The following is a 26,187-nucleotide window of genomic DNA, read 5'->3' on the forward strand; positions in this document are numbered from 1 at the left end:
TTAAATAGAACAGTAACTTTGAAAGGGATAAGAAACAATAAACATGAGCACCAAGTTACCAAACCAGATCTTCATAACAGGCCATCAACAAGATCAAGGACATGGAGCCTTTTTACTTTTCTAACGTCCTCACTGTTGTCTAGCAGATTTAAAGCGACAGATGCCTTTCAACAGACACCTTTAGGAACCTTCCACATGTAGTCATATTGAATATGCCACATGATTGTGCCATAGCCCATTTCTTATCACAATCACAATACCCCCATACGCCCTTCCTCAGGATGGTTGATTGTGTATACTGGACAACCCCTAACTCTCAAATAGTTCCTACCAGTAAAATGAGTTTCTGAAATAAGAACGACATCTAATAATAATAATAATAAGCTCGCAGATCATCTCCAGTTCCTTATACCATTGATGTTTTATACAGCCAGTTTCAGGTAATTCCTCATCAACAAAGTTTAGAAATCAGCTTCATCATTAGAACCAAGAGGTTCCCAATCTGTAAAACCAAGAACTCAGTGTTACTTTGTTAGCTTTTCAAATCTATTCAGTGTAACCGAAGCCTTATTATCGGTTCCTGCCACTGCCTCAGCAAAGGACCTGGATGCGGAGTCCAATGAATATTGCCAGTGTCACATTTACTAATATTCGCATTACTACTGGCCCGTTAACCTAAAGACAGGAAATCATGGCCTAGGTCATACAATTTAACCCACCGGGTTGGTCTAGTGGTAATTGCATCTTCCCAAATCAGCTGATTTGGAAGTTGAGAGTTCCAGTGTTCATGTTCTAGTAAAGGCAATTACTTTTACATGAATTTGAATACTAGATCGTGGATACTGGTGTTCTTTGGTGGTTTCAATTAACCACACATCTTGGGAATGGTTGAATTGAGACTGTACAAGACTACACTTCATTTACACTCATACATATCATCCTCTAAAGTAATTCCTGGATGCTAAACAGAAAAAAGAAAGAAAAGATAGTACAATTTGCCTCTCAGACCCTTGGACCTTACAGGAGCATGACTCATTCTCCTCATCTCTTTCCTCTCAAAGTGTTCAGTTTCATGTCCTCCTTATTAATGATAAACAATGTAACACTTTTCTTCTTACTTATGTAAGGCATATAAATATGTTACTCTAGCTGAGTTCAACAGCTGTTTTATAATATATATTTTGTATTAATAATACTACTGTAAATTAATTCAGTTTAGATGTACTAATAGTCAATTCAATTCAATTAAAAATGTAGTTAAAGTTAAATCAGTTCAATAAAAGCTGTATTTAAAGTTAATTCAGTTCTGTTAAAGATATAACTTAAATGTGAATCTAAATAAAATATAATACTTCTTAAAATATAAATATTGTATATGTACATCATAATTAATCTCAACAATGTGAAATAAATTAACTACTAATAATTCAATACTAAAATAAATAAAATGTATCTAAATCTGTTATAAATTACATATAATAAAAATATAATTGTATAAATAACGTTCCACTTACTAACAATTTTCAAATATATAGCCAACTACTTTGGAGTTGCTACTCCCCAAGATCGGGGATTTCTAAAAGATGTTAATTCAAAATTCATATGACGTATGTATAATTATATTAAATTAAAATGTTTATAATACTAGGTCATTAATATATAAAAAATAATTTATGTCAATAAGACTGTAATGTCATGTCCATAAGGTGTTTATGACTTATATTAGAAAATTAAATCTAAAAAATATAATTGATCACACAAACAAGGTATTTATTGAAAGAATTTTATTTCTTTCAATATCTTTCTTATATCCATCGGCATAAGTTCTGGATACTGGAAGGTGCATTTAGACACAGTTATTCGAACACAAGGATCTCCTTATTGACCCTGCAACCTTTATAATTTGCAGGATGATCCTCAGGACATAGAGGACAAATTTCCGGTGTGCTCCTATCTACCTTCTGGTAATCAGGGGTCCTGTGTCCCCCTGCACACTTCACACAGCAATACGATGTCATGCAATTATTTTTAGTGTGACTGTACTGTTGACACCTCATATACTGCACCAACCCTGTTGTTTTCTTTAGTGTTTCAAATCTAACCCAACAGTTTGCTATGTATTTTATACCGAACACCTCTTTATTATTATCCTTAAGTTCCAGATTTACGAAAAAAAATCACCAACGGCTCCCGTTACTCGGTGGGGTGTGTTTACGATGCTCCGAACCTTGTGCCCCAGACTGTGTAACTGCAACTGTAATCGAATGGTAAAGATTCTTAAGCACCACCCGATAAGCCCTATCAGGTTATTCTCGGGGAGAATATGAATTATTTTTTTGTAGTTCTCAATATACTTCGACAGCAACCTAAGTTGCTTACTGTTTATAATTCTCACGTTGTATTCCGCCTTGTTCACTACCAATTCCAAGTCATACAGCTTCGTGATAGCCGAAATACCATACAATACTATCGTTGGCAGTTTAACCTCTTCCTTTTGTGGAGCAACACCATCACACTATCAAATCTACTCGAGAGAGGTATGTCAATCCCAGAAGTTGTGTCGGCTACCTGCAACGTGCGTAAAACCGGCACTGTTTTCAATGGTGAAGCGGCCGGAATCTATTCCAAAATATGAGTCACTGCTATTACCTGTAGAACCACTCATATTTTGAACTATCTCATCCCTTATTAATTTCCTCCGCGACGACTTCCGTGGATCTCGGTTGGAGTAACTGAATGGGTCACGTTTTCTACTCACCTACGTGCTGTTGCTCACCGCCTTGCAGATGCCGTTTGCTGATCGGTTGCCATGCGTTACAGCCGTAAACTGGTCTTTGGCATCGCCGCGACCGCTAGGATATGTAGCCTAGCCAAGACCTATAACTGAAAAATAAAAGAAAAACACAAACCTGAAGAAAACAAACCCTTAATACAACTAACAGAGCAAAGCAAACTCAAACTAACACACAATTGAAAAAATAAAAATAATTGACTCTAACGAGGAGCAACTTGTAGATAGATCCGAACTTAAATGTTATTATTATTTTTAATTTATTTACACCCTATTATTTTTAATTTATTTTACTTGAACATATCAGTTACGTATAAAAACAGAAAATATAATTTAAATTGCCTCACTGTAAACAGCTGTCGTAAACTCCGCTTCTTAACATGTGATCTGGTAAACATTTTATAATCTTTAACCTCAAAGTCTAAAATAAGTATATGTATGATAGTGAAAGAGAGTGCAGTTATTTTATTTTAAATTTCTTTTAGTTTTATGAATAATGGACAGACAGCTACCAAACATTTTAATTACAGGTAAGTTTCTATTTGATCACTTTAAAGTTTTCTGGCATTTCTGTATACATAACAAAAATTAAAATTCAAGAGGTGGCAAACATAAACATTACGGTCACATTCACAAATAAAAGTAATCATAAAGAATAAGCCTTATGTCGTGTGATTTTTAATCACCGATATATTTGTGGGATTTACCCTATGGTTAATCTAATCAAATATAACATTTAAATGTGCTACCTGTTTGTACTGTTAATTAAAATTAATTTTTGTGAATATTTATGTAAGGCTAGGTTACAATTGCCTGTTATTTAGTTCCTAAAGTATGTTCTTATTTTAAATTAAGAACTTCTCTTGCTGTAACTTCATATATTTGTTGAAGAACAGAAATATTTGTTATGGTGTAGAACATTTTCACATTTATATTAACAGACCTGCTAATATGCAAGTTTAAAAATCTGTAGATCAAGTTGAAATGGCATAAGTTAACATTAAACAATATAGTTATATAGGGAGTTTTGGTATCACCTCCATACTAATAATTCTGTTTGTATTTATACTAAGCTACTGAGTATAGAGTATGTAAAATTGTTCAGACATAAAAAGAAATGAATGTGTTAATAATACTTGTTAGGCAAGGTTTAGATTAATATTCCCTTTGAACTGCTTACTTAACAATTATTCCAAAAGACCTCATTGCATAAAACATTCTATTCAATTGATAAATCATTCATTTATTGACTGCTTTGAGGATTGGTAGACTCAGAGAATGAGAAACTTGTGACTGAATTGCACTTAGTAATCGAAGCAATGGTTATATTTAGCATATTACTTTTTTAACATACTCACCATATTAATTATTCTATTATTAATCTAATTAGATTTTCACCATCACTTTCTTTATCCTCCTGCCAGTAAAGTATGATTCAAATTGCATTACTTGTAATCCCAGCCACTTATATCTTGTACTGTAGTCAACCTTAACACCTAATGCTAGATTCATTACTGAAGATTTCAGTTAAGGGAACATCAGCTACAAAACCTAGTGTTGAAATATGCAAATCCTTCAAACTTTCAAAATCTGCTCTCCAATCCTTTTACAATAAACTTGAAAAACCATTGATCTGTTTCATCCAGGTAGCAGGGAGAAAAAGAACACATATTTTGAGAAATGAATACAGATTGTTCGTAAAATCATAGTGGGGTTTTAAATGGTTATAGCTTCTTAACAAAGAATTGGAGAGAGATGAACTGTATAATAAATGAAAGAGAAACACTCCAAGTTTATGTATGCAAAAGCTAGCGCTTGTGCATTGTGTTTCAAATACAGCATGTACGCATTAGTCATCATGTTTGCAGTGCACAGGAAGTTCAATATATGTTGTGGTTTGTTATGTTTGAGTCGGTTACATGTGATAGGTGTGAATACCACATTGTGTGTATAATGAAGAACCCCCTTGCATAAAAATAGCACTTGGTGATGAGACAAACAACTCAAAGAAACAGGCAGCCTACTGAAGTAAACAATCCAGGGTGGCTGTGTTTGCATCAGATCAGTGTTTCATCAAATACTGATGGCTATCAGTATCTGATGAAACGATGGAAGCAGTGTGAACAAATTTCTTGCGCAGCCTTAAGAAATTCGTGCAGAAATGTTCTAGACAGTTGAGCATTCCTAAAACAACTGTCACAATGTATTAAAAAAACTTACGTTTCACTGCACACAAACTTCAGATGTTACAACTTTATCCACAGGACAAAGTATTACAATTTGATTATGGTGTAGACATTCTGGATAGTTCGAGCAGGGTGATGGTTTTTTAACACGTTCATTTTCAGTGATGAAGCAATGTTTCATGTTTCTGGATGAGTACATTGGCATAATGTTCATATATGAGGTACTGAACATGCTGTTATTGAATATCAGCATGACAGTAAAAATGTGAATGTGTGGTACCCTATTAGATAAGACAAGAGTTATTGGCCCCTTTTTTTGTTAAAAAGAGTATAATGGGAAAGATCTTCCTGGGTATGCAGCGCCACAAATACCAGAAAATTCCATTTCTCAGTTTGAAGGAGCTCCTCCACATTTTGCCGCAATCATGCAGGGTTTTCTTAACAAGACATTTCCTCAGCAATGGGTCAGTTGAGAAGGGTGGATTGCCTGGTCCTCATGGCCTCCAGACCTTACTCCCATGGATTTCTATTTTTGGGTTATGTAAAAATACAAGTGTATCCGTTCAAGTTTAAAATCTGGACCATTTAAAAGAAAGGATCTGTGAAGCTGTTTGTTCTATCTCACTGGATTTTCTCTGCCTTGTATGGGAAGAGGCTGAATATCTTCTTAGTGTTTGCAGGGCAACTGAAGAAGGGCACATCGAAATCTACTAAACAGGTAAGAAACTTGGAGAGTTTCTCTTTTTCATTTAACATACAGTTCATGTCTCTACAACGCTTTGTTCTGAAGCTATAACCATTTAAAACCCCACTATTATTGTATGGATACATTGTATAATACAATCAAATGTCCCAAATTTTAATTTTTTTTTTCATCTCATCTCCAGCCAACAGAACAAATTTACTATAAAAAAGATCAGTGTTTTAGATATGATTCTCCAGATATGGTAGAGGCCATGAAATGACATACTTCCAAACATCTGTGTGCTATTGATGCTAAATATATCCAATGTACATGTAGCATTTTTTTTTTCACCTTCACTGTTTGCCCTCACTTTGAACAGGTTACTAGCACAACTTATATGAAGGTAGTCACAAAAGATTGGTGATCACTTCTATTCAAGTCATGCATTGTTTTTTGTGATTGAGAACAACCTTTTGGGTTGTTCACTCCTTGAAAAAATGTATAGTATTAAAAATTTGTGAATTATAAAAATTGACAATTCATCATAATTCTGAAGAATTTCATAGTAAGTAAAAATTAAAAATCTCTATCATTACACTTTTCTGATTAAAAAGACATTATATTGTTACTATACACATCAAGAGAAACAAACTGTGTATTTCTGGGATTTTTATGCCCGATTTTTAAATTTAAAAAAATTAAGATTAGAAAATTCTCTTATGAATTTCTGATCAAGTCTTCTGGAAATTACAAATAGCTGGTATACCTTTTTTCACATGTGATAAAAACTTAATGTCAATTCACATTTAAAAAATTTCTGTTGCAGCATGAATTATTTGTGAACATGAAAAATGTTAAATGACGTACAGAGCATATATATATTTTTTTATTAATGCACATAATATGTGTTTGCTTGTCTAGTTTTAAGTTCCTTTTTTAAGACGTTTAAATGTAATTCTGGAGAAAAAATATAAAAATGCACAAATTAGCTTCAACATTCCCTTATTTTTCCAAAGGAAATATAATAATAATATATTATACTAATATAGTAATGAAATTCTGCATTTAAACAATTATTAAAAAATATTTTATTTATTTTCAGGTACCCCTGGGGTTGGTAAGTCCACTCTATGTGATGAGCTAGCAAAAAGAACTGGTTTTGAGTGGCTAGAAGTCAGCAAAATCGCTAAACAGTGTGATTGCCTAGAATCATACGATGAAAAATATGAATGTCATGTGCTTGATGAGGATAAGGTAGGGATTCTGTTCAGAATTTTTTTTTCTTAATCATCAGTAATCTTTATCTGTAAAGCAACTTGTCCTGACTGACTGATATTCAATGCCCAGCAAAAACTACTGAAGATAAATTGATAAAAATTTGTATACATGTTCTTCTTATGATGAAATTCTGAGTTTAAAAGGCTAAAATGGTGTAACAATGAAATTTACTACTTTTTAATTTCTCAGTAACAAATGAAGATATCAACTTGATTTTTGGTATGCTTAATTTTTTATGTAAATATCTAAATGTCAATTTCTAGATTTTTTTTTAATTCAGTACTGAAAGGGATGAAGAAAGGTAAAAAAATTTAAATACCGATTTCTGATTTCCCCCATTTCTGACCATACTAAACAAGATATTTATTAAATTGGTGCATGCAAATATTCTTCAGATAAATATCTAAAACCCATTTTTGGGTTTTTCTGAATTTTGATATTTTAAGGGGTGCGATGGTGTATAGCATGGCAGCTCAACCAATACAACTTGTTACTGTATATTTGACAAAACTGTCTGCACCTGCCTCCAGTTACTTGATTAAAAAACATAAAATAAAAGTAATTAAAAAATTAAAATAAATGAGAAGCAATTTATAAAACTGATATTGTTTTATAAATTGAACAGGCTTTAATTTTTATTTATCATTATTATTCTGACAAGTATGAGTTTAATGAACACAACAGGGTTCACGGGCAGAGCCCTACGACTAAATGGGAAGGGCAAGCCATGACTGGCTAAATATCCCCTGACCGCGACAGGAAACGCAAGTAACCATATAGCACAGGTGAAGCCGTAACAGGGATGCTAGGACATTTAATATGTCATCGGTAAAGATGTATTATCATATATAGAGCGAGTCAGAAGTATGAAAACCCAACAACTTTAAAACCTTTTCAGATAGAATTCTGTAAACCCACCAAGTTGATCTAGTGGTGAACGCGTCATAGTAAATCAGCTGATTTTGAAGTCAAGAGTTCTAAGGTTCAAATCCTAGTAAAGGCAGTTACTTTTATATGGATTTGAATACTAGATCATGATACTGATGTTCTTTGGTGGTAGGGTTTCAATTAACAACATATCTCAGGAATGGTCGACATGAGACTGTACAAGACTACACTTCATTTCATTCATATAGACATATCATCCTCTTTCAACCTCTGCAATAGTACCTTCCAATGATTCTGGAGGCTACACATAAAAAGAAGGTAAAGATAGGAATTTCAGGATAAGGTGATGGTCAACTACTTCAGTCCCTTCTTGAGGGGGTTGTAATTGAGATATTATAAATAGTAACACCCTTTCTGTGTACGTAATTTTAAACCCAATTTATTATGTTTAAGATTATAAAGTTGGTATAAATAAAAAATTGATATGACGTTTGTACCCAAAATGGCAGTAATAATAAAATTGAATAAAAAAATTAAACTTAATTAAAATTTAATCTTATTTAATTGAAATTTATTTAAAAAGTTAAATTAAATTTTTTTTAATTTTTATTTTTTAACAAAAATTGTTTTTGTTCTTGTTTAATGAGAAGTAAATAAAAATATTTTCATCTCATCATGCTAATCATCATTTATGATCTCTTACCATTGATGCCCGATTATGATGATGATGATGAGGTAGAGTATGTATACAAAGAAATTGACGAAGCAATTAAACACATAAAAGGAGATGAAAATTAATTAATAGTGGGAGATTGGAATGCAAGTATTGGAAAAGGCAAGGAAGGAAATATAGTGGGTGAATATGGGTTGGGCAAAAGTAATGAAAGAGGGGACCCACTTATAGAGTTTTGCATGAAAAATATAATTTAATAGTTGCCAACAACCAGTTTAAGAATCATAATAGAAGAATATACACATGGAAAAAGCTAGGCGATACTGCAAGGTATAGATAGATAGATGATAGATTATATCATGGTTAAGCAAAGATTTAGAAATCAACTCGTCAACTGCAAAACTTACCCTGGAGCAGATATTGATAGCAACCATAATTTAGTGATAATGAAATGTAGACTGGGGTTTAAAAACCATAAGAAAAGGTGTCAGATAAATCGGTGGAATTTAGAGAAGCTTGTTGAAGAGGAGGTACAGCAAATTTTTAAGCAGGACATCGCAAGAGGTCTGAGTAAAAAAGATAAAGTAGAAATTGTAGAAGAAGAATGGGAGAATGTTAAAAAGTAAATTCTTAAATTAGCAGAAGCAAACTTAGGCAGAACAAAGAGAACTGGTAAACTGGAAAACCTTAGATTTCAGATGATATATTGCAGCTGATGGATGAACGTAGAAAATATAATAATGCTAGTAATGAAGAAACTAAAAGGAACTATAGACAATTAAGATATACTATAAACAGGAAGTGCAAACTAGTGAAAGAAGTGGATTAAAGAAAAGTGTTCAGAAGTGGAAAGAGAAATGAACATTGATAAAATAGACGGAGCATACAGGAAAGTTAAGGAAAATTTTGGGGTACATAAATTAAAATCTAATAATGTGTTAAACAAAGATGGTACACCAATATATAATACGAAAGGTAAAGTCGATAGATGGGTGGAATATATTGAAGAGTTATACGGAGGAAATGAATTAGAAAATGGTGTTATAGAGGAAGAAGCGGAAGTCGAAGAGGATGAAAGGGGAGAAACCATACTGAGATCTGAATTTAAGAGAGCATTAAACGATTTGAATGGCAGGAAGGCTCCTGGAATAGACGGAATGCCTGTAGAGTTATTGTGCAGTACAGATAAGGAAGCGATTGATAGATTATACAAACTGGTGTGTAATATTTATGAAATATTATAATTATAATATTATATAAATATAATATTATATTATAATTCTGTCAGACTTCAAAAAGAAAGTTATAGTCATGATACCAAAGAAATCAGGAGCAGATAAATGTAAAGAATACAGAACAATTAGCTTAACTAGCTATGCATTGTAAATCTTAACTAGAATTCTGTACAGAAGAATTGAGAGGAGAGTGGAAGAAGTATTAGGAGAAGACCAATTTGGTTTCAGAAAAGGTATAGGGACAAGGGAAGCAATTTTAGGCCTCAGATTAATAGTAGAAGGAAGATTAATGAAAAACAAACCAACATACTTGGCATTTATAGACCTAGAAAAGGCATTGATAAAGTAGACTGGAATAAAATGTTCAGCATTTTAAAAAATTTAGGGTTCAAATACAGATTTAGAAGAACGATTGCTAACATTTACAGGAACCAAACAGCAACAGTAATAATTGAAGAACATAAGAAAGAAGTCGTAATAAGAAAGGGAGTCTGACAAGGATGTTCCTTATCCCCATTAGTTTTTAATCTTTACATAGAACTAGCAGTTAATGATGTTAAAGAACAATTTAGATCCGGAGTAACAGTACAAGGTGAAAAGATAAAGATAAAGTACAAGGTAACAGTACTACGATTTGCTGATGATATAGTAATTCTAGCTGAGAGTAAAAAAGATTTAGAAGAAACAATGAACGTCATGGATGAAGTCCTATGCAAGAAATATCGCATGAAAATAAACAAGAACAAAACGAAAGTAATGAAATGTAGTAGAAATAATGAAGATGGACCACCGATTCTGAAAATAGGAAGAGAAAAGATTATCGAAGTAGAAGAAATTTGTTATTTGGGAAGTAGAATTATTACAGATGGACGAAGCAGAAGTGATATAAAATGCCGAATAGCACAGGCGAAATGAGCTTTCAGTCAGAAATATAATTTGTTTACATCAAAAATTAATTTAAATGGCAGAGAAAAGATTTTTGAAAGTATATGATTGGAGCGTTACTTTATATGGAAGTGAAACTTGGATGATCGGAGTATCTGAGAAGAAAAGATTAGAAGCTTTTGAAATGTGGTGCTAGAGGAGAATGTTAAAAATCAGGTGGGTGGATAAAGTGACAAATGAAGAGATGTTGTGCAAATCGATGAAGAAAGAAGCATTTGGAAAAATATAGTTAAAAGAAGACACAGACTTATCGACCACATATTAAGGTGTCCTGGAGTAGTCGCTTTAATATTAGAAGGTCAGGTAGAAGGAAAAAATTGTGCAGGCAGGCTAAATTTGGAATATGTAAAACAAATTGTTAGGGATGTAGGATGTAGAGGGTATACCAAAATGAAACGACTAGCACTGGGAATCTTGGAGAGCTGCATCAAACCAGTCAAATGACTGAAGATAAAAAAAAACCATTGATGCAAAAATGAAGCTTACTTCATTGTTGTCTAATACTCCAATCAGTAATGTTCCATTACTACACTGTTTAGTTTCTTATGAGAATTTATTGTGATCAGTTGGCTGAAGGTAGATTTTGTCTTACCTTCACCACATTTGTAAGCCACTTTTATTATTTATATAATTTTTGGTGCAAGAACTTAATGAAGATGACTAAAATCGAAGTCTTGCGTTCTGTGAAATTAAATTATGATGAACAATATTTTTGTGCAGATTCTAATTTATTAAATAAATAAGTGATTAGGACCTATATTTTTATTAATGGAAATCCAAAAAAATTACAATGAAATCGTAAACCGTATGGTAAGAGTCTTGCAGATATCAATTCTTCCGCTCAAAAAATAAAAATTTGTATAATATAAATAAAAATGTTTTTAACAAAATAATACTGATATCAAAAAAGGTAAGACACTATACATTTCTATTATCAAAATCTGTTAATTTAGAATTTAAAACAAAAACATGTTAAATATATGTAATAGACAATAGATATACAATAATAGATAATAAACAATGTTTAAGCATTCCATGTAATAAGCAAAAAAGAGAAAAATTTGTTACAAAACTCTTACTGGTCCTATGGAATGCTTAAACATTGTTTATTATCTATTATTTTATATCTATTGTCTATTACATATATTTTTTTTTAATCAAAATTCTAAATTAATAACAGATTTTGATAATAGAAATGTAGTGTCTTACCTTTTTTTGATAACAGTATCATTTTGTTAAAAACAGTTATTACAGAAATTTTTGTTTTTTGAGCAGAAGAAATATCTGTGAGACTCTTACCATACAGTTTACAATTTCATTGTAATTTTTTTTGACATCATTGCATTTTGTTATATTATTCTTTTATTTGTTTTACAAATTACATTTATGGATTTATTATTAAAATTTATTGCCTTTCTAGAACAAAAGTATACACATTTTTTGAATTTCTCAGCCAATTATTTTTGTTGATAGTCATATCATTCACTTCATACCATATTTTTCCTTTTTTAATTAAATTAGTATGATAACCTTCATGAATTGAAGATCTGTGATGTAATATTGTGTAACCCTCAATTTTTATTGTATCCGTGGACAAACTTTTTATATTATTATTAATGAACTTTTTTTTATTTCTTCAATTAGTTCAAATAGTTCTAATTATAGAATAAAAATTTTAGGAGTCAAATTTATTTTTGTTTTATGTAACAAATTTTTGTTGCCATATTTGCAACACTTTCCTACTGTTTGTGTTTTATTAACAGCTACAATCTCTTGTAAACTAATACTTTTTTTTAATGAAGTGATGGGAATTAAAACAATTGTTTCATCTTCAATACTTTCATTTACATAAGAACATAAGAGCATTTACTATTAAAACAAGCTGTAGTATATTTTCTATTAAATTTTATTATTTCAAGTACATCAAATTTTTGTTTGCTACTTAGTACTATCAAGTACTGCTACGTAGCAGTGCGATTGTAAACCCACCTTTTTTTAGGAAAAAGTGACATATTTGAGTCCTGCGGTACATCAAATGGAAGAAAAAAACATTGTCTATCAAAATTGAAGGTATTTTTATAAAGTATTCTTTATTACAAATCTAATTGAACTGAAATATAATGTTTTCATGCCTATTTTTTTTATTTTCCCCTTTTTCATTTCACTTTTAGGTTAGGTAATGTTCAGAACTGTAAACATAGTTCGTTGACTTTGCCATGCCGTCTAGTTCTGTGGACTCTTACCGATGAAGTTCTAATGAGCTTCTTGATTAAAATGTAGTGAAATATGAGGTTTACCTCTCAAGCATATCATTCCATACATTCAAAATGTTGTAGGCCCCAATTTCCAAAACATTTGGTTTCAACAAGATGGTGGCTGCCTCAGTTCAGTCTTCAGGAATGTGAAATTTTAAATTCATTTTTTTCTTGGAAGATGGATTAGCCAAAAGGGCCAAACAGCATGATCGGCGAGATCATCCGACTTGTCACCATTGGGAATTACTTTCTGTGGGACCACTTAAAAAGGTATTGTTTATCATAATAAGTCCTAAGTTGTCGATGATTTACAAAACAGAATTTGAGAATCAACACAAAATATCACTAGGTAATCATTGAATAATACAGTATCGTCCTTTTAAAAGTGACTGGCACACTGTCAAACAAAAGAAGGACATTCTGAACATATTAAGATGAAATGTTAGTAAATAAATAAACAGTTTGCTTAATAAATTTTTTTTTAAATAAATTTATTCTATAATATTCATTTAATCAAATTTTTAAATTATTTATTTGCGATAACAATTCCTTAAATTCAGAATGTAATTTTTTAAAAATCCAAACTTTATCCCGCTAGCATTTTGGGTACAGATATCATACCAACTTTTTATTTATACAATTTTTCTTGTCTTAAACAGACTTTTAAAATGATATATCACATAAAGGGTATTATCATTTAAAATATTTGAATTACAACCCCTAGGCCACCCTCCCCAAGAAGGGGTTGAAATTTTATTTCTCATCAAAAGGTAAAGTAGTTTACAGATAACTTATCCTGAACGTTACAGTAGTATGTCTGGAACAATTTTAACGTTGTTGAGGGGTTTCCATACTTTTGACTTATTCTGCATATAAATGCGAATAACATCAATAACATCACATGAGAACCAGCAGAGTGATTGCTTTCAAATTTTCAGAATATGTTCAAGCCTTAGATCGAGGCTCTAGCCCCCTTGGGGGTTAAGATATTAAAGATAATTATTAAAGAAACAAAAATTAAACCTTTTACATCATTATATTTCTATCACTATGACAACTGAGATATAATGAAATAAAATGAATAATTATTTTTTAATTACTATCCGTAAAATATTCACTATTCTCAGTATCATGAGGATAACAAACACGTAGGGGATCCAGGGGCCGAAGTCCCCTGGCTGGTACCTATATATATATATATATATATATATATTTACATGTCATGTAGTAGTCTTCAACTGTTGAAGATAAATTGATGAAAATTTGCATATAGGTTCTTCTTATGGTAAGTACACACTAAGAAAGGATTTTTTTTAAATTACGAGTTTAAAGAGTTAAAATTGAATAACAATGAAATTTACTGTAATTTTTCAGTAACAAATAATGATATTACCTTGATTTTTGGTAAGTGTAATCTTCATGTGAATATAAAAACTATTTCCAAATCTTTTGAAATTTTGAGTTAAAATGATTTTTTTTTTAAACCTGTCAATTTTTTTTAATTTCTTGGTAACAAATGAAGAAATCACCTTGATTTTTGGTTTTTATAATCTTCTTGTGAATATCTATAAATCAATTTCTAAATTTTCTGAAATCCTACCCTGAAGGGGGTGAAAAGGTTAAAAAAAAATGTTTAACAGTGATTACAAATTTTTCTCATTTCCGATTATACTAAAAACATATTCACTAAATTTGGGCCTGCAGATACTCTTGAGATGAATGTCTAAAAAACATTTTCAAGTTTTTTAAAATTTGGATTTTTTAAGGGGTGTGACAGTGTGTGGGATGGCAGCTCAATCAAAAGCTTCCTGTTATTGTATATGTGAAGTGAATGTCTGCACCTGCCTCCAGTTACTTGACTAAAAACCTTAAATAAAAAAAAAATTGACCGTGATGGGAAATTCAAGTAACCATTTAGTGCAGGTGAAGCTGCGACAGGAATGCTTGTATATGTAATGACTTATTAAAGTGTATATTTTAATTAATAACTATGAAATATGCAATTTATAAACTGATTTAACCATTAGAGTGCTTTTGTAATTTTCTATTATAAATTTTTACTCTAAAAATTAAGCTTTCTTTTTTGTAAAACCTTATATTTGAAAGTTGACTGGATACGTCGAGTTATATGAAATTGCTGTTGAGGTGAGACTTCTTTGATTACTGAGATTTGTTAATCATAACCCGAAATATATAATTTTAATAACTGATTTTACATGCTTGTTAAAATTATTAAATTAATTTTTGTAATATTGTAACCTATTGCAATATTCATGGTTGATTATACAGTTCAGTTTATCATATCAAATTGTCTGATTCTTTTACAAATAAATAGGTGGGAGGTTTATTGGAAATCATCTTCTCTTTGCTCTAATTAATATGTTAAACATTTATGTTCACGTTGTAAAGTACCAGTAAAATATTATTTTTTCTGATTATTATTATACTCTTAGTATAAATCATAAAAGTGTTATTATTTAATTTTTTTACTAACTTCCGTGCAGTCAGATGTGTTTCTTCAATTTTGTTGAACTAAGCTTAGAGTTGATGAAGATCATAACAAATGAAATCTGTTATTGAGTAAATTTGTTGCTAATTTAGTAATAGATTTTTTGTTCAAATTATTCAGAATGTGTAAAAATGAGTACACACAAATTTGAAATCCCAAGAAATTTTAATGCGAGAGGAAAATTAAAAAATTCTACGTTAGTTAAGTGGTAATAGGAAAGAAAAAGATAAATAGCTGCAATGTGCATATTTTGGAATTAAAAAATTAAACCAACAAAAAATAGTTAATTCCAAACTAATACTTTTCCAGTTCTTTAAATTTTGACCTTAAGAAGTTGGCAGCATATTAAAAACTGACAATATTACCCTTAACTTGGTTTTGACTTCAAAAAGTTGAAATTAAATGAAGATTTTAATTTTTATTGTAGGTTTTAAAGCTAGTTTTAACATATTTAAAAAAATGTTTACTTTATTTTACAATTAATTTTTATTTAAAATTTTATTTTATTTAAAAAATTAGCTAACTTACATTAGCTAATTTTTTTTAAATGTTACATACAAATATTTTGAATATCAATGTCATTACAATGATAATATATTGACAGTATATGAGAAATACTTCTAATCATAATGTAGACAATCTTTTTTGTCCTTATAAAAAGATTTTCTATTTAAATAAATGAAAAAGTTACAATGGGACTACCAGACAAATTACCTCTAATAAATATTTTTTTTAAAAATCATCAAAATTGTCCATTTAGTGAAGAGTAAAGTTGAAAATAAAATAAAATAAATTGGTCAAAACAATACGTTCTTTTTGGACAATGAATATTTAACTACAAGAAAAATCTTAATCAGTTCTATTTATGCACCAAATTTACAATTAATCTATATATTTTGGTATTATATATGAAAAAACATAAAAATTAACTCAAAATTAACTGTTCAATTTTTTCTATGTACACATACTGTAAAAATCTGTACAGAAGATGCTAATTTAGAAACTAAGCTTGGTGAAGTAATAACTATTTTGCTCACAAGTAAACTTTGTATGATTGAAAACATTAGTTTTAGTAATGATAATGTCCTGTAAAATGTTAATTCAGTACATTGTGTGAATTATTTAAAAATAATTATCTTTGTCTATTTATGATGTTTTAGCTTCTTGATGAATTAGAAGGACGAATGGTTCAAGGAGGTAAAATAGTCGATTACCATGGATGTGATTTCTTCCCAGAAAGGTGGTTTGATATTGTATTTGTTTTAAGAACTAACAATACAATCTTGTATGACAGATTAATTGAAAGGTAAATTAATTATTTGATTTTTTAATGCACCAAGTTTTATTAAATGCAAATAAAATAAGCGCTGTACATCATGTAATTAAGTAATCAATTCGTTTAATTTTTTTCTAACAGAAAATTTCAAGTAATACTGTTGTACTTTTATTTAAATAATAATTACTTTTATCTGTATTCAAAACATTTAACAAGCCAAGGTGAATAATAAATATCAAAATGAATATACATCTACAACAACCAACCTTACATAAAATCTCAGTTTTTGGAATCATAAATCACAATTACACAACATACCCGTATGTTGTATTGATTTTTCACAGAAAAATCAAAAGTACTCAAAGAAAATAGAATATCTACCTTTTACAAGTGGATATAACCATAAACTTATTGATTCTGTTCTACACAAAATAAATAAAAACAGATGTACCTAAAATATAAAATATGTCAGTAATACTTCAGGGCTGTTGCAAGGTTCATTTACAGTTAATGTTTTTGAACAAATGATTAAATTTAGATTGTATTTAGAAATTTTTTCAGTGATAAGCAGTTGGATTTGCATTGTGGTTTAAATGCTGAAAATGGTATACTAGATTTTATGCATAATTTCAATAAATAGCAGTAACAATAAACTTGCTAAAATAAATTTTTTCTGGATTTACACATAGTATTTGATGTAGTGAAACAACATTTTTTTTTTTATAAATTGAATTTAATAGGGATAAAAGGGATTACTCATAATTTCTTTAAATATGTTTACTACAAAACGTTCAGACAATAAAAGTAAATGGGACACTGAATGTGCCAGTAATAATTAAATACACTGATAAAAATAATTTTTGTTTCCTAACATACAATACATGATTTTAATCTATTTTTTGATGCTGAAAACAAATATGAACTCAGAATCTTTCTATCGCCCACCATTTTTGAAAAAGTTTTAAATTTTAATTAAAGGATTTTTTCATCGTATAGTTAGCATTTTAAGCTCCTATATTGTAGTTTATTATCTCATTTTTTATTGTTTAACTTTGTGAACATAATTTGTAAGTTATAAATAAACAATACTAGACAGAATTAAATCACATCATAGTCACATATTATGACATCATATCTAATACTGAAGAGTAAACCTTCATGGACAAGATTAATCATGTATGTGCAAGTGAAAACATGTAGCTGAAAACACAGCTGTGTTGTTTGTATTAAGCACTGGATTTAGGAATGAATTAATAAAAATAATAATAATAATAATTGGCAAATAATAATAATAGTAGTCTTTGATGCCATTGACTCTCAAAAAAGATAGATAATAACAATATTGCGGGACGCACCCACGGCATACATTGAGAGAGCATATATTATTCCAATTGCAAAATAAAGATAAAAATCTGGCCGATCACAATAGTTACCGTCCTATTTCTTTGACGTTCACTATTGATTCACGTGTGCTATTTTATTCACCCTTATTGTTGTCTTAAGTTTTTTGACAGTGCAGTATCATAATGCCTTGAAATTGTGTAAATGATGTATGCACTAATTGTTCTGTGTATTTAAGAGGATGGCTGAAAGGTACACAGAAGGCTTTGCCAGTTGGTGTACCTATGGTTTGGTGTGAACCAAAGGATCATGTAACTGAGTATTTTTGTTTAACAATTGTGTCTGGAATTTCTAAAAAATCAAAACATTCTGTAAAATACCTTTCATTGCTATCTACAATTAGGCCTGTACCTCACAGTGAAATTATTCCAGTTCCTGAGCCATCTGTGAATGTATGTTACGAAAGCAGCGATGAAGAATCAGGCAGTTCTGAAGAAGACAACAATGATTTTGATTTTGAATTATCATCCAACAAGCCACATCTTATATCAAAAGGCGAAATTTAAATGACTTTGTTAGGGATTTAAATTTATCAAAAAATCAAGCTAAACTGTTAGGATCAAGACTGCATGGTTGGAATTTACTTTAAAAAAAAAATACAATAATTTCAGGCTTTCGAAGCCAACAGAAAGAACTTTCTCAGTACTTTATTGATGAAAATAATTTGATAATTATTTGGTTAATATTAATGAGCTTATGTTGCACTTGGTATAATTTCATAAATCTGAGGACTGGCGCCTTTTCATAGATCTGTCCAAGTATAGTTTAAAAATGGTTCTACTACTCAACGGTAACAAATATCCTTTAATACCAATCGCTTATGGTATTAATTTGAAAGAGTCATACGATGTGATGAAAGACATTCTTGAAAAAATAAATTATAAAAAACATAGCTGGAACATATGTGGTAATTTGAAAGTTATAGATATTGTGTTAGGTATGCAGTTAGGCTATACTAAATACATGTGTTTTCTTTGTGAATGGGACAACCAAGCCAGGGATAAATGTTATGTTAACAAAGGAGTGGAAGAAACGAAACAACTTAACTCCAGATGGGAAAAATATTATTCATGAGCCCTTAGTTGAACCCAAAAACATATTTTTACTCCCTCTCCATATCAAGCTAGGAATAATTAAAAATTTTGTAAAAGCAATGAAGAAGGATAATCCTGGATGTTTGTGAATCAGGCAGAAATTTACAAATGTAAGTGAAGGAAAAATTAAAGAAGGAATATTTGTTGGTCCTGAAATAAGAGAGTTGGTCAAAGATTATATATTTAACTCAATGTTAAATAATTTAGAAAGTGTAACTTGGCCTTCAGTTAAAGACATTTGCAAAAGGTTTCTTGGTAAACAAAAATCCAACAATTACCACGATATTGTTAATCAACTTCTTACTTCATACAGAGCTATGGAATATAATATCTCTTTGAAATTACATTTCCTCCACTCACATCTGGATTTTTTCCTGGACAACCTCGGAGACGTAAGTGACGAACATAGTGAATGTTTCCACTAAGGTAATTCGATGATGCAAAGCCACTATAAAGGGAAATGGAATACTAACACGCTAGCCGATTACTGTTGGACATTAATTTGATATGTGCCTGAGGCTGTTTATAAAAGAAAAGCATCAGCAAAATCATTCTAACACAGGTATGGCCATGAAAAATGCACGTGCACTCTTTATGGACAGACAACGAAGATTGAATCTCATAAAAACCTGATAGTTCCTTAAATAATTAAATGGTAATAAGTAAAAATCTATCAGTTTCAATGAAACTTTTGTAGCTGTTCTTAAACTAGTCTGAATTATAGCAAAATTGAAACTGTTTCGTAATATTGCTGGTACGATGGTTGAAACAAAAAATTAAAAAAGCTTGAAGACAATAAGACTAATTTCTTAACTTTAGTCTTTTTTGTAATGTTACTCATCTTATGATGATGTGTATTTGGTTTTAATTTCTATCACATTTTTGTTGTTATTTTTATGATTTTTGCTTCTGTAGGGTCGTTAAATTTTTTTTTTTTTTTTAAATGCGGCCTGCTTGTCTTGGACAGGTAGGTAGTTGCCTGCCGGATTCCAGGCAGAGATAGTAAAATAACTCCACCTTGCACAGGCAGTCAGCTGATTCTGATGAATGCAATGAGTTAGGATTTGGTTCTATCTGTAGCCACTAGTGAGTCCTGAACCAGTTTTGTGTTTTTGAACCACTTTAGTGACATGACAAAAATAGGAAATGTTGGTTCACCTTTCAAATGAGCCTACTTATTTTGCAGAAGTAGGATGCTAGTGGGTGAACAGCGCCTAATTTTGTTCTCTACTTTCAATGACTTATGGGTAATAGGAGAATATTGTGTTTTCTACAAGATGCCACTACATACATCAGATTTGGTTCTACCAGAAAGTGTGAATGATTACTCAAAGTATGCATGTGATTGCAGTGTTATAACATGAGTTCCTTGGGTTAGATGCATGTTGCTCGTGGGCTAGGTGTTATACCATCCTTTATTGTAGTAAGCCTGAAAGGTGCATATTCCTACTCTTATTGATGTAAAATTATGAAGTTATGTTGAAAACTATACTTTGCTAAAATTAAAATCTAAAACCAAATAAATTAGAAGTAGCTTGTTGGCACCTTGATGCCTTATTATATTATAAGTTGAATTATGGGAATTTTTTCTCATAAGACAAAGTGACTAGACTGTTACAGTAGATAATAAACTCTGATACATCAGGATATTGGCTGAGCTCTCCAATCTGGAATAACTGTTGAGAGGAGATTATTATTTGCCTTTAAAAAATAGGGGAACTAATCTTACACATTTACAACTAATGAATCAGACCAGTGCACCAGTTTTTGTTCAGCAACTGCCAGCTAATGACACCACATTCTTGTGAACTGCATTTGTTATGCAGCACTGTGTTGGAAATTAAATTAACAGCTAACATTGAAGGTATTATAGCAAACAATCTGAGGATGTTATAGAATATCTTGTTATTTCTTAAAGCCGGACATCTATATTCGATTAATACTACTTACTATGTTTTTTTAGTATTTTATATTGTTCGTTTCCTTTTGTTATTTTTTCTTGTGTTATTGTGCGATTTATTTGTTAAATAACAGAAAAATAAATATAAAATTAATAAATAAATCGCACAATAACACAGAGAAAAATAGGAAAAGGTAAAACACAGTATAAAATACTAAAAAAACATTATAGTAAGTATTAATCAATTATAGTTCATCATTATATTTAGCGCATGTTGTTTTAAAATTAGTTTATATATTGTAGAATCATTGCTTTCAGGCGCTAATAATGAATGTTTTTTATGCACATAAAAAATATTTTTTCTTGCACAGGAGTTATTCGCCAAAGAAGCTAGAAGAGAATGTCCAATGTGAAATATTTCAGATGCTGTTGGATGAAGCCAGAGAATCATATAAATCTGAAATAGTGCATGAGCTTCAAAGTGACACTGATGATGATATGGGAAGCAATATTGGAAGAATATTAGCTTGGATTAATCAATGGAAGAAAGATAATAATGTATTATGATTTATCAAAAATGTACAATTTTAATCATTTAAATAAGGCTTTCAGAACATTTTGTATTATATTATTAAAATACTTTATTTTAATATTGTTTTACTATTTTTTTCCCTTTCTCCATATTAATTTAGTTTTTAATTTTAAATTAAATAAGCATAAAATGTATTATGACCATTAATTTATCTCAACTTATAAAACTTATTTGGTAAAATGGTACTAACTGCAGAAAGAAATTACCAAAAAGAAATCTGTTTTTTATTAATGAACATTATTCTGACTACATTTTAGTAATCATATGAGTTGAAGAAAGAAAATAGCTAAGATCATGGGATAGCTTAAGAGATGGGATTCAGACAGACTAGATGAGAATAATATAAATTTAAAAATTTGAATTAGGAAAGAATACTTGAGGTAAAAAGGTAATGAAAAATTTATAGAACTGCTAGCAAGTTGAAATATTTGAACAAGACACTGGAGATGAAGATGGACATGAATCTTCATTGGAGGAAGATAGCAAGAACAATGTATAAATATTGGCAAGTGGGGACCTTGCACCGATTCACTGAACAATTTTCAGTAGCTACAAACAATTTTTAACTTATGATATTTTAGATCTCATAGTACTTGAAACTAACAGGTATGCATTTCAGCTCATTCAGGCAAAACCACTTAACCCCAGCTCTTTAATGCACAAATGGGTAGAAACAAACAGAAAAGAAATAAAACAATCTCTGGCTATTCTACTGATCATGGGCATCAATAAACTACCAAAAATATATCTCTATTGATCTTCTAGTAAGATGTACAGTAATGATTATAAAAATGTAATGACCCATAACAGATTTGATATGTTATTGAGGTGGTTGCATTTTTCTGAAAACAATGATCCTGAAGCCTATAATGATAGACTCTCAAAAATAAAATACATCTTGGAACTAGTCAATTTTAAGAAACACTTGTTCCAGGCAAAGAAATAGTAATTGATGAGATGATGGTACCATAGAGGGGCAGACTAGCTAGAGGGGCTTTATAGATAATATCTTCTTGTTGTCACATAAGAATGGTGTAAAATTTTAAGATATGCACACCTGAAGGATATACATATGACCTGAGAGTCTACGCAGGAAGAAACAATCCTACTGGAATTGCATGAAAAAATTCAACTGGGCATACTAGTAATATATGCATGGAACTACTAAGAGGACTTACACACTGTGGTAGGACACTATATTGATAATTTTTACACAAGTGCTAAACTATGTAAAGATTTACTGAACTCTGAAACATACATTTATGGGACTTTGCGAAGTAATAGGAAGGGAAATCCTATTACTTGTGCAATCCTTTGATTTGTGGAAAAAGAAATTGAAGAAAGAAGTGTGGGTGAGCAAAATGAAGAAGGAATTGAGTGATGAAATGGCTAGATAAACTAGTTAATGATTAGCTCTGTTTCACACCATACTGATCTACTAGTGCCAAGTGGGAAAAAAAATCGCAAGGGAGAAGATATAGTAAAACCTTCTGCCATTATTGCATATAACAAAGCCAAGAAAGAAGTTGATGTGTCTGATCACATGTCTTCATTCTACACGTCTGAGAAAAAGCCTTAAATGGTATTAAAAGGTTACTTTTTATGTGATGCTAGTAATTTACTACATGCATTTTGTTGATGATACATGCATGGGTAATTTACAACAACTTCAGTAACAACAGAAATAGGATGGATATGCTCAAATTTAGAGAAAATGCAATAAATGGGTTGTTGAAGATAGAAAATGAGAATGCAGGTGTGGTCAATAAAGCTAGCGAAAATGGAGCTGCCGATGAAACCGTGCGACAGACAAGGAGGAGAAAGCGCAGCAGGAGCATTCATAGAGTAAGAAAGTATGAAGGTTCAGCAAGAAGCAGTAGGAAGAGATGCACTGAGTGTTATATAAGAATTTAGAAAGAAATAGGTAGCAATGAAGGCATCAAAAGTTGTTAAATTTTGTGAAGACTGTGAAGGAGAGCCTACAATGTGCATTGCTAGTTTTAAAAAATTTAATGAATATTTCTGCTATGTTTGGTTACAAAATTTTTTATTAATCTTGTAATTTGATAATAATTTGTAACATTTTACTTTTTTATATATCTATCTTTGAACAAGTTTACAGTGTTCGTGTTCAGCTTTCCTTGAATAAACATGTTATTTTCCTGTAACTATATTCATGTAAATCTTGATTAAATTGTCTGACGACAAACCATGTTGATAGTACATAGATACACTTCTCATGTAGCTGTAATTATGATATATAGAGCCCCTGATAGACAAAGAGATTTTCAGAAGTAGTGCAGTGCTTCCTAGTGTGTAACCCACCAGAGGAACACTTACATTTATTAATATAAACCAGTTTGATTCACTGGTGGGTCACAATGTTGTGAACGTGTTAATAATTATTAATAATAAATTTGTTAAACATGGTTTCCGCTGATATATTTTAATAGCAAAAAATAATTAAAAAATTTTTTTAACTACCTTAGCAGCAAAAAAGATGTATTTTCTGAAGATCTTTCAGTTTTTTAAAACAAACAAAGTCACGACTATATTCTCATTTTAATTTTTTACTTATAATATTTTTAATCTTCAGATAGTTTGAAAAAAAACTGAAATATCTTTATAAAATGCATCTTTTTTGCTGGTAAGGTGGTTAAAAAAATTGTTCAACTATTTTTTATAATTATTAATAAATGAATATATTTAAATTAAAAAAAAAAATTAAAAAAAAAAGTCAGATTTGAACCCATGTGCCATCCTCTTGTAAGATCCAAATATTTCATTAAGATTTTACTTGGCTATAACTCTGGAACCAATGAAAATATCTATTACTTATGACATATCAATGAAAAGCAATTAATCCTATTTTTTTTTTTGGATTTTGGACTTTTTGGTTTAGTCGATTGCAATCAAAAGGGGAGGTGCACAACTAAATGTTGCAACAGTCCTAAATCCAAAATTTCAACATCCTACAGCTAATCTTTCTGAGTTATATGAGATACATAACTAGTTATGTGACAGACATCACAGCAAAACTAGTCAAAATGGATTCAGGGATGGTCAAAATGGATATTTCTGTTGAAATTTGAAAACAAAAGTTTTTTGTGATCACAATACTTTACTTCATACAAGGAAGTAAAAAGAGTATTTGATGAAAAATTAGAAAATAAGTAAAATAAAAAAAGGACTAGTACAACAATATAGCTTCTATCCATTATTTTTCAAATAGTATCTAGAAGAAGCAATAAAATAACTAAAAATAAATAAATTAGTTTGGAATAACAGTTAGTGATAAATAAAATTGGTAAGATTTATAGATGATATTATTTTTTTTGAAACTAAAAATGAAAAAGTAAATAATGAATGTTTGGATTCATTGCTACATGAGAAATTCAACTTCAAAGTAAATGAAGATAGAAAGATGAAGGTGAGAATGTGACAGAAAGGTAGATGTAATGTTAACCATGAAGGCAGGATTCAATATAATAAAAACAGTTGTATTTTATAATCTAGGTAGTAAAATAATAAATGATGGAAAATGTAAAGAAAATATCAAAAGCAGACATATGCAAGCCAGGAGAGCTTTTAAATGAAAATTTGTTGGTATCAAACAAGATTAAGAATCAGAAGTTTTGTTGTACTTTTTTAATGAAACATGGTAAGTAAATGAAGTCAGAAAAACAACAAATATAGGATTTCTCAAATGTAACCTGTTACAAGAAAACATTAACTATTACGAGGGTACAAAAAGGATAGGTTTAAAGAATTAAATCTAACCTTATGAATTAATTAACCTTAAGGAATTTATATGGAATAGAACCGTAGACTATTTATTTACTGATCAAACTCCTGTTTGGTTTGGATCATTGCTTACAACATTTACTCAAATCACTAGAGAAATTAGTAGTATTAAGACAGGAAAAATGATTAGCAGAAATGCAATTAGATTTTGCATGACTGCAAACAGAAAACCCGGCTGCTTATAGAATTCCTAAAACTGACTTAAAAGGTGTATTTCACAGAGTGAAATTAAAAGGTTAGGTGGACTTTAGTTTAACTGAGAGTATAATATGAATCTAGATGTGTATGTTAATTGTTGCATTAAAATTTATTTTAAAAAGATGTAAGTTTTCTAATTTTAGTGCACACATTATATATATTAATATGGCATTAAGAGATTTAAGGTTGATAAATTTAGTTCTAAAATAAATGTAAAGGATAAACAATAAAGAAAGACAAGAACTGGGACAGATGATGCAGATAAATGACAATGTAAACCAAGAAGATTGGCTCAGTATAGAAAAGAACGGAGAACACATGAAACTACTCAAACAACTGATATTAAAAAAAGAAAAGAATTAAAAGAATGTTATACAGACAGATGAGGATGTTACAAACATCTTCCATCTGTATACTGAATTAAAATAAGTGATGCAGTAAATAGCTTTAAAACTTATTTCAGCTGCTTCAAAGCTT

The 26,187-nt window shown here is 30.3% G+C and overlaps 1 protein-coding gene across 1 annotated transcript; it reads left to right on the forward strand.

The window, feature by feature from the left end:
- The first annotated feature begins 3,164 nt into the window (after positions 1-3,164).
- On the forward strand, positions 3,165-21,766 carry Ak6 (adenylate kinase isoenzyme 6). Its single transcript, XM_075358896.1, has 4 exons — positions 3,165-3,321; positions 6,765-6,916; positions 16,606-16,751; positions 21,488-21,766. Exons 1-4 carry the CDS (start codon positions 3,288-3,290, stop codon positions 21,681-21,683), a joined length of 528 nt encoding a protein of 175 aa, XP_075215011.1. The 5' UTR covers positions 3,165-3,287; the 3' UTR covers positions 21,684-21,766.
- Positions 21,767-26,187: the final 4,421 nt, after the last annotated feature.

Source organism: Lycorma delicatula, chromosome 3 (assembly GCF_047948215.1).
Source record: "Lycorma delicatula isolate Av1 chromosome 3, ASM4794821v1, whole genome shotgun sequence".
NCBI classification, from domain to species: Eukaryota; Metazoa; Arthropoda; class Insecta; order Hemiptera; family Fulgoridae; genus Lycorma; species Lycorma delicatula.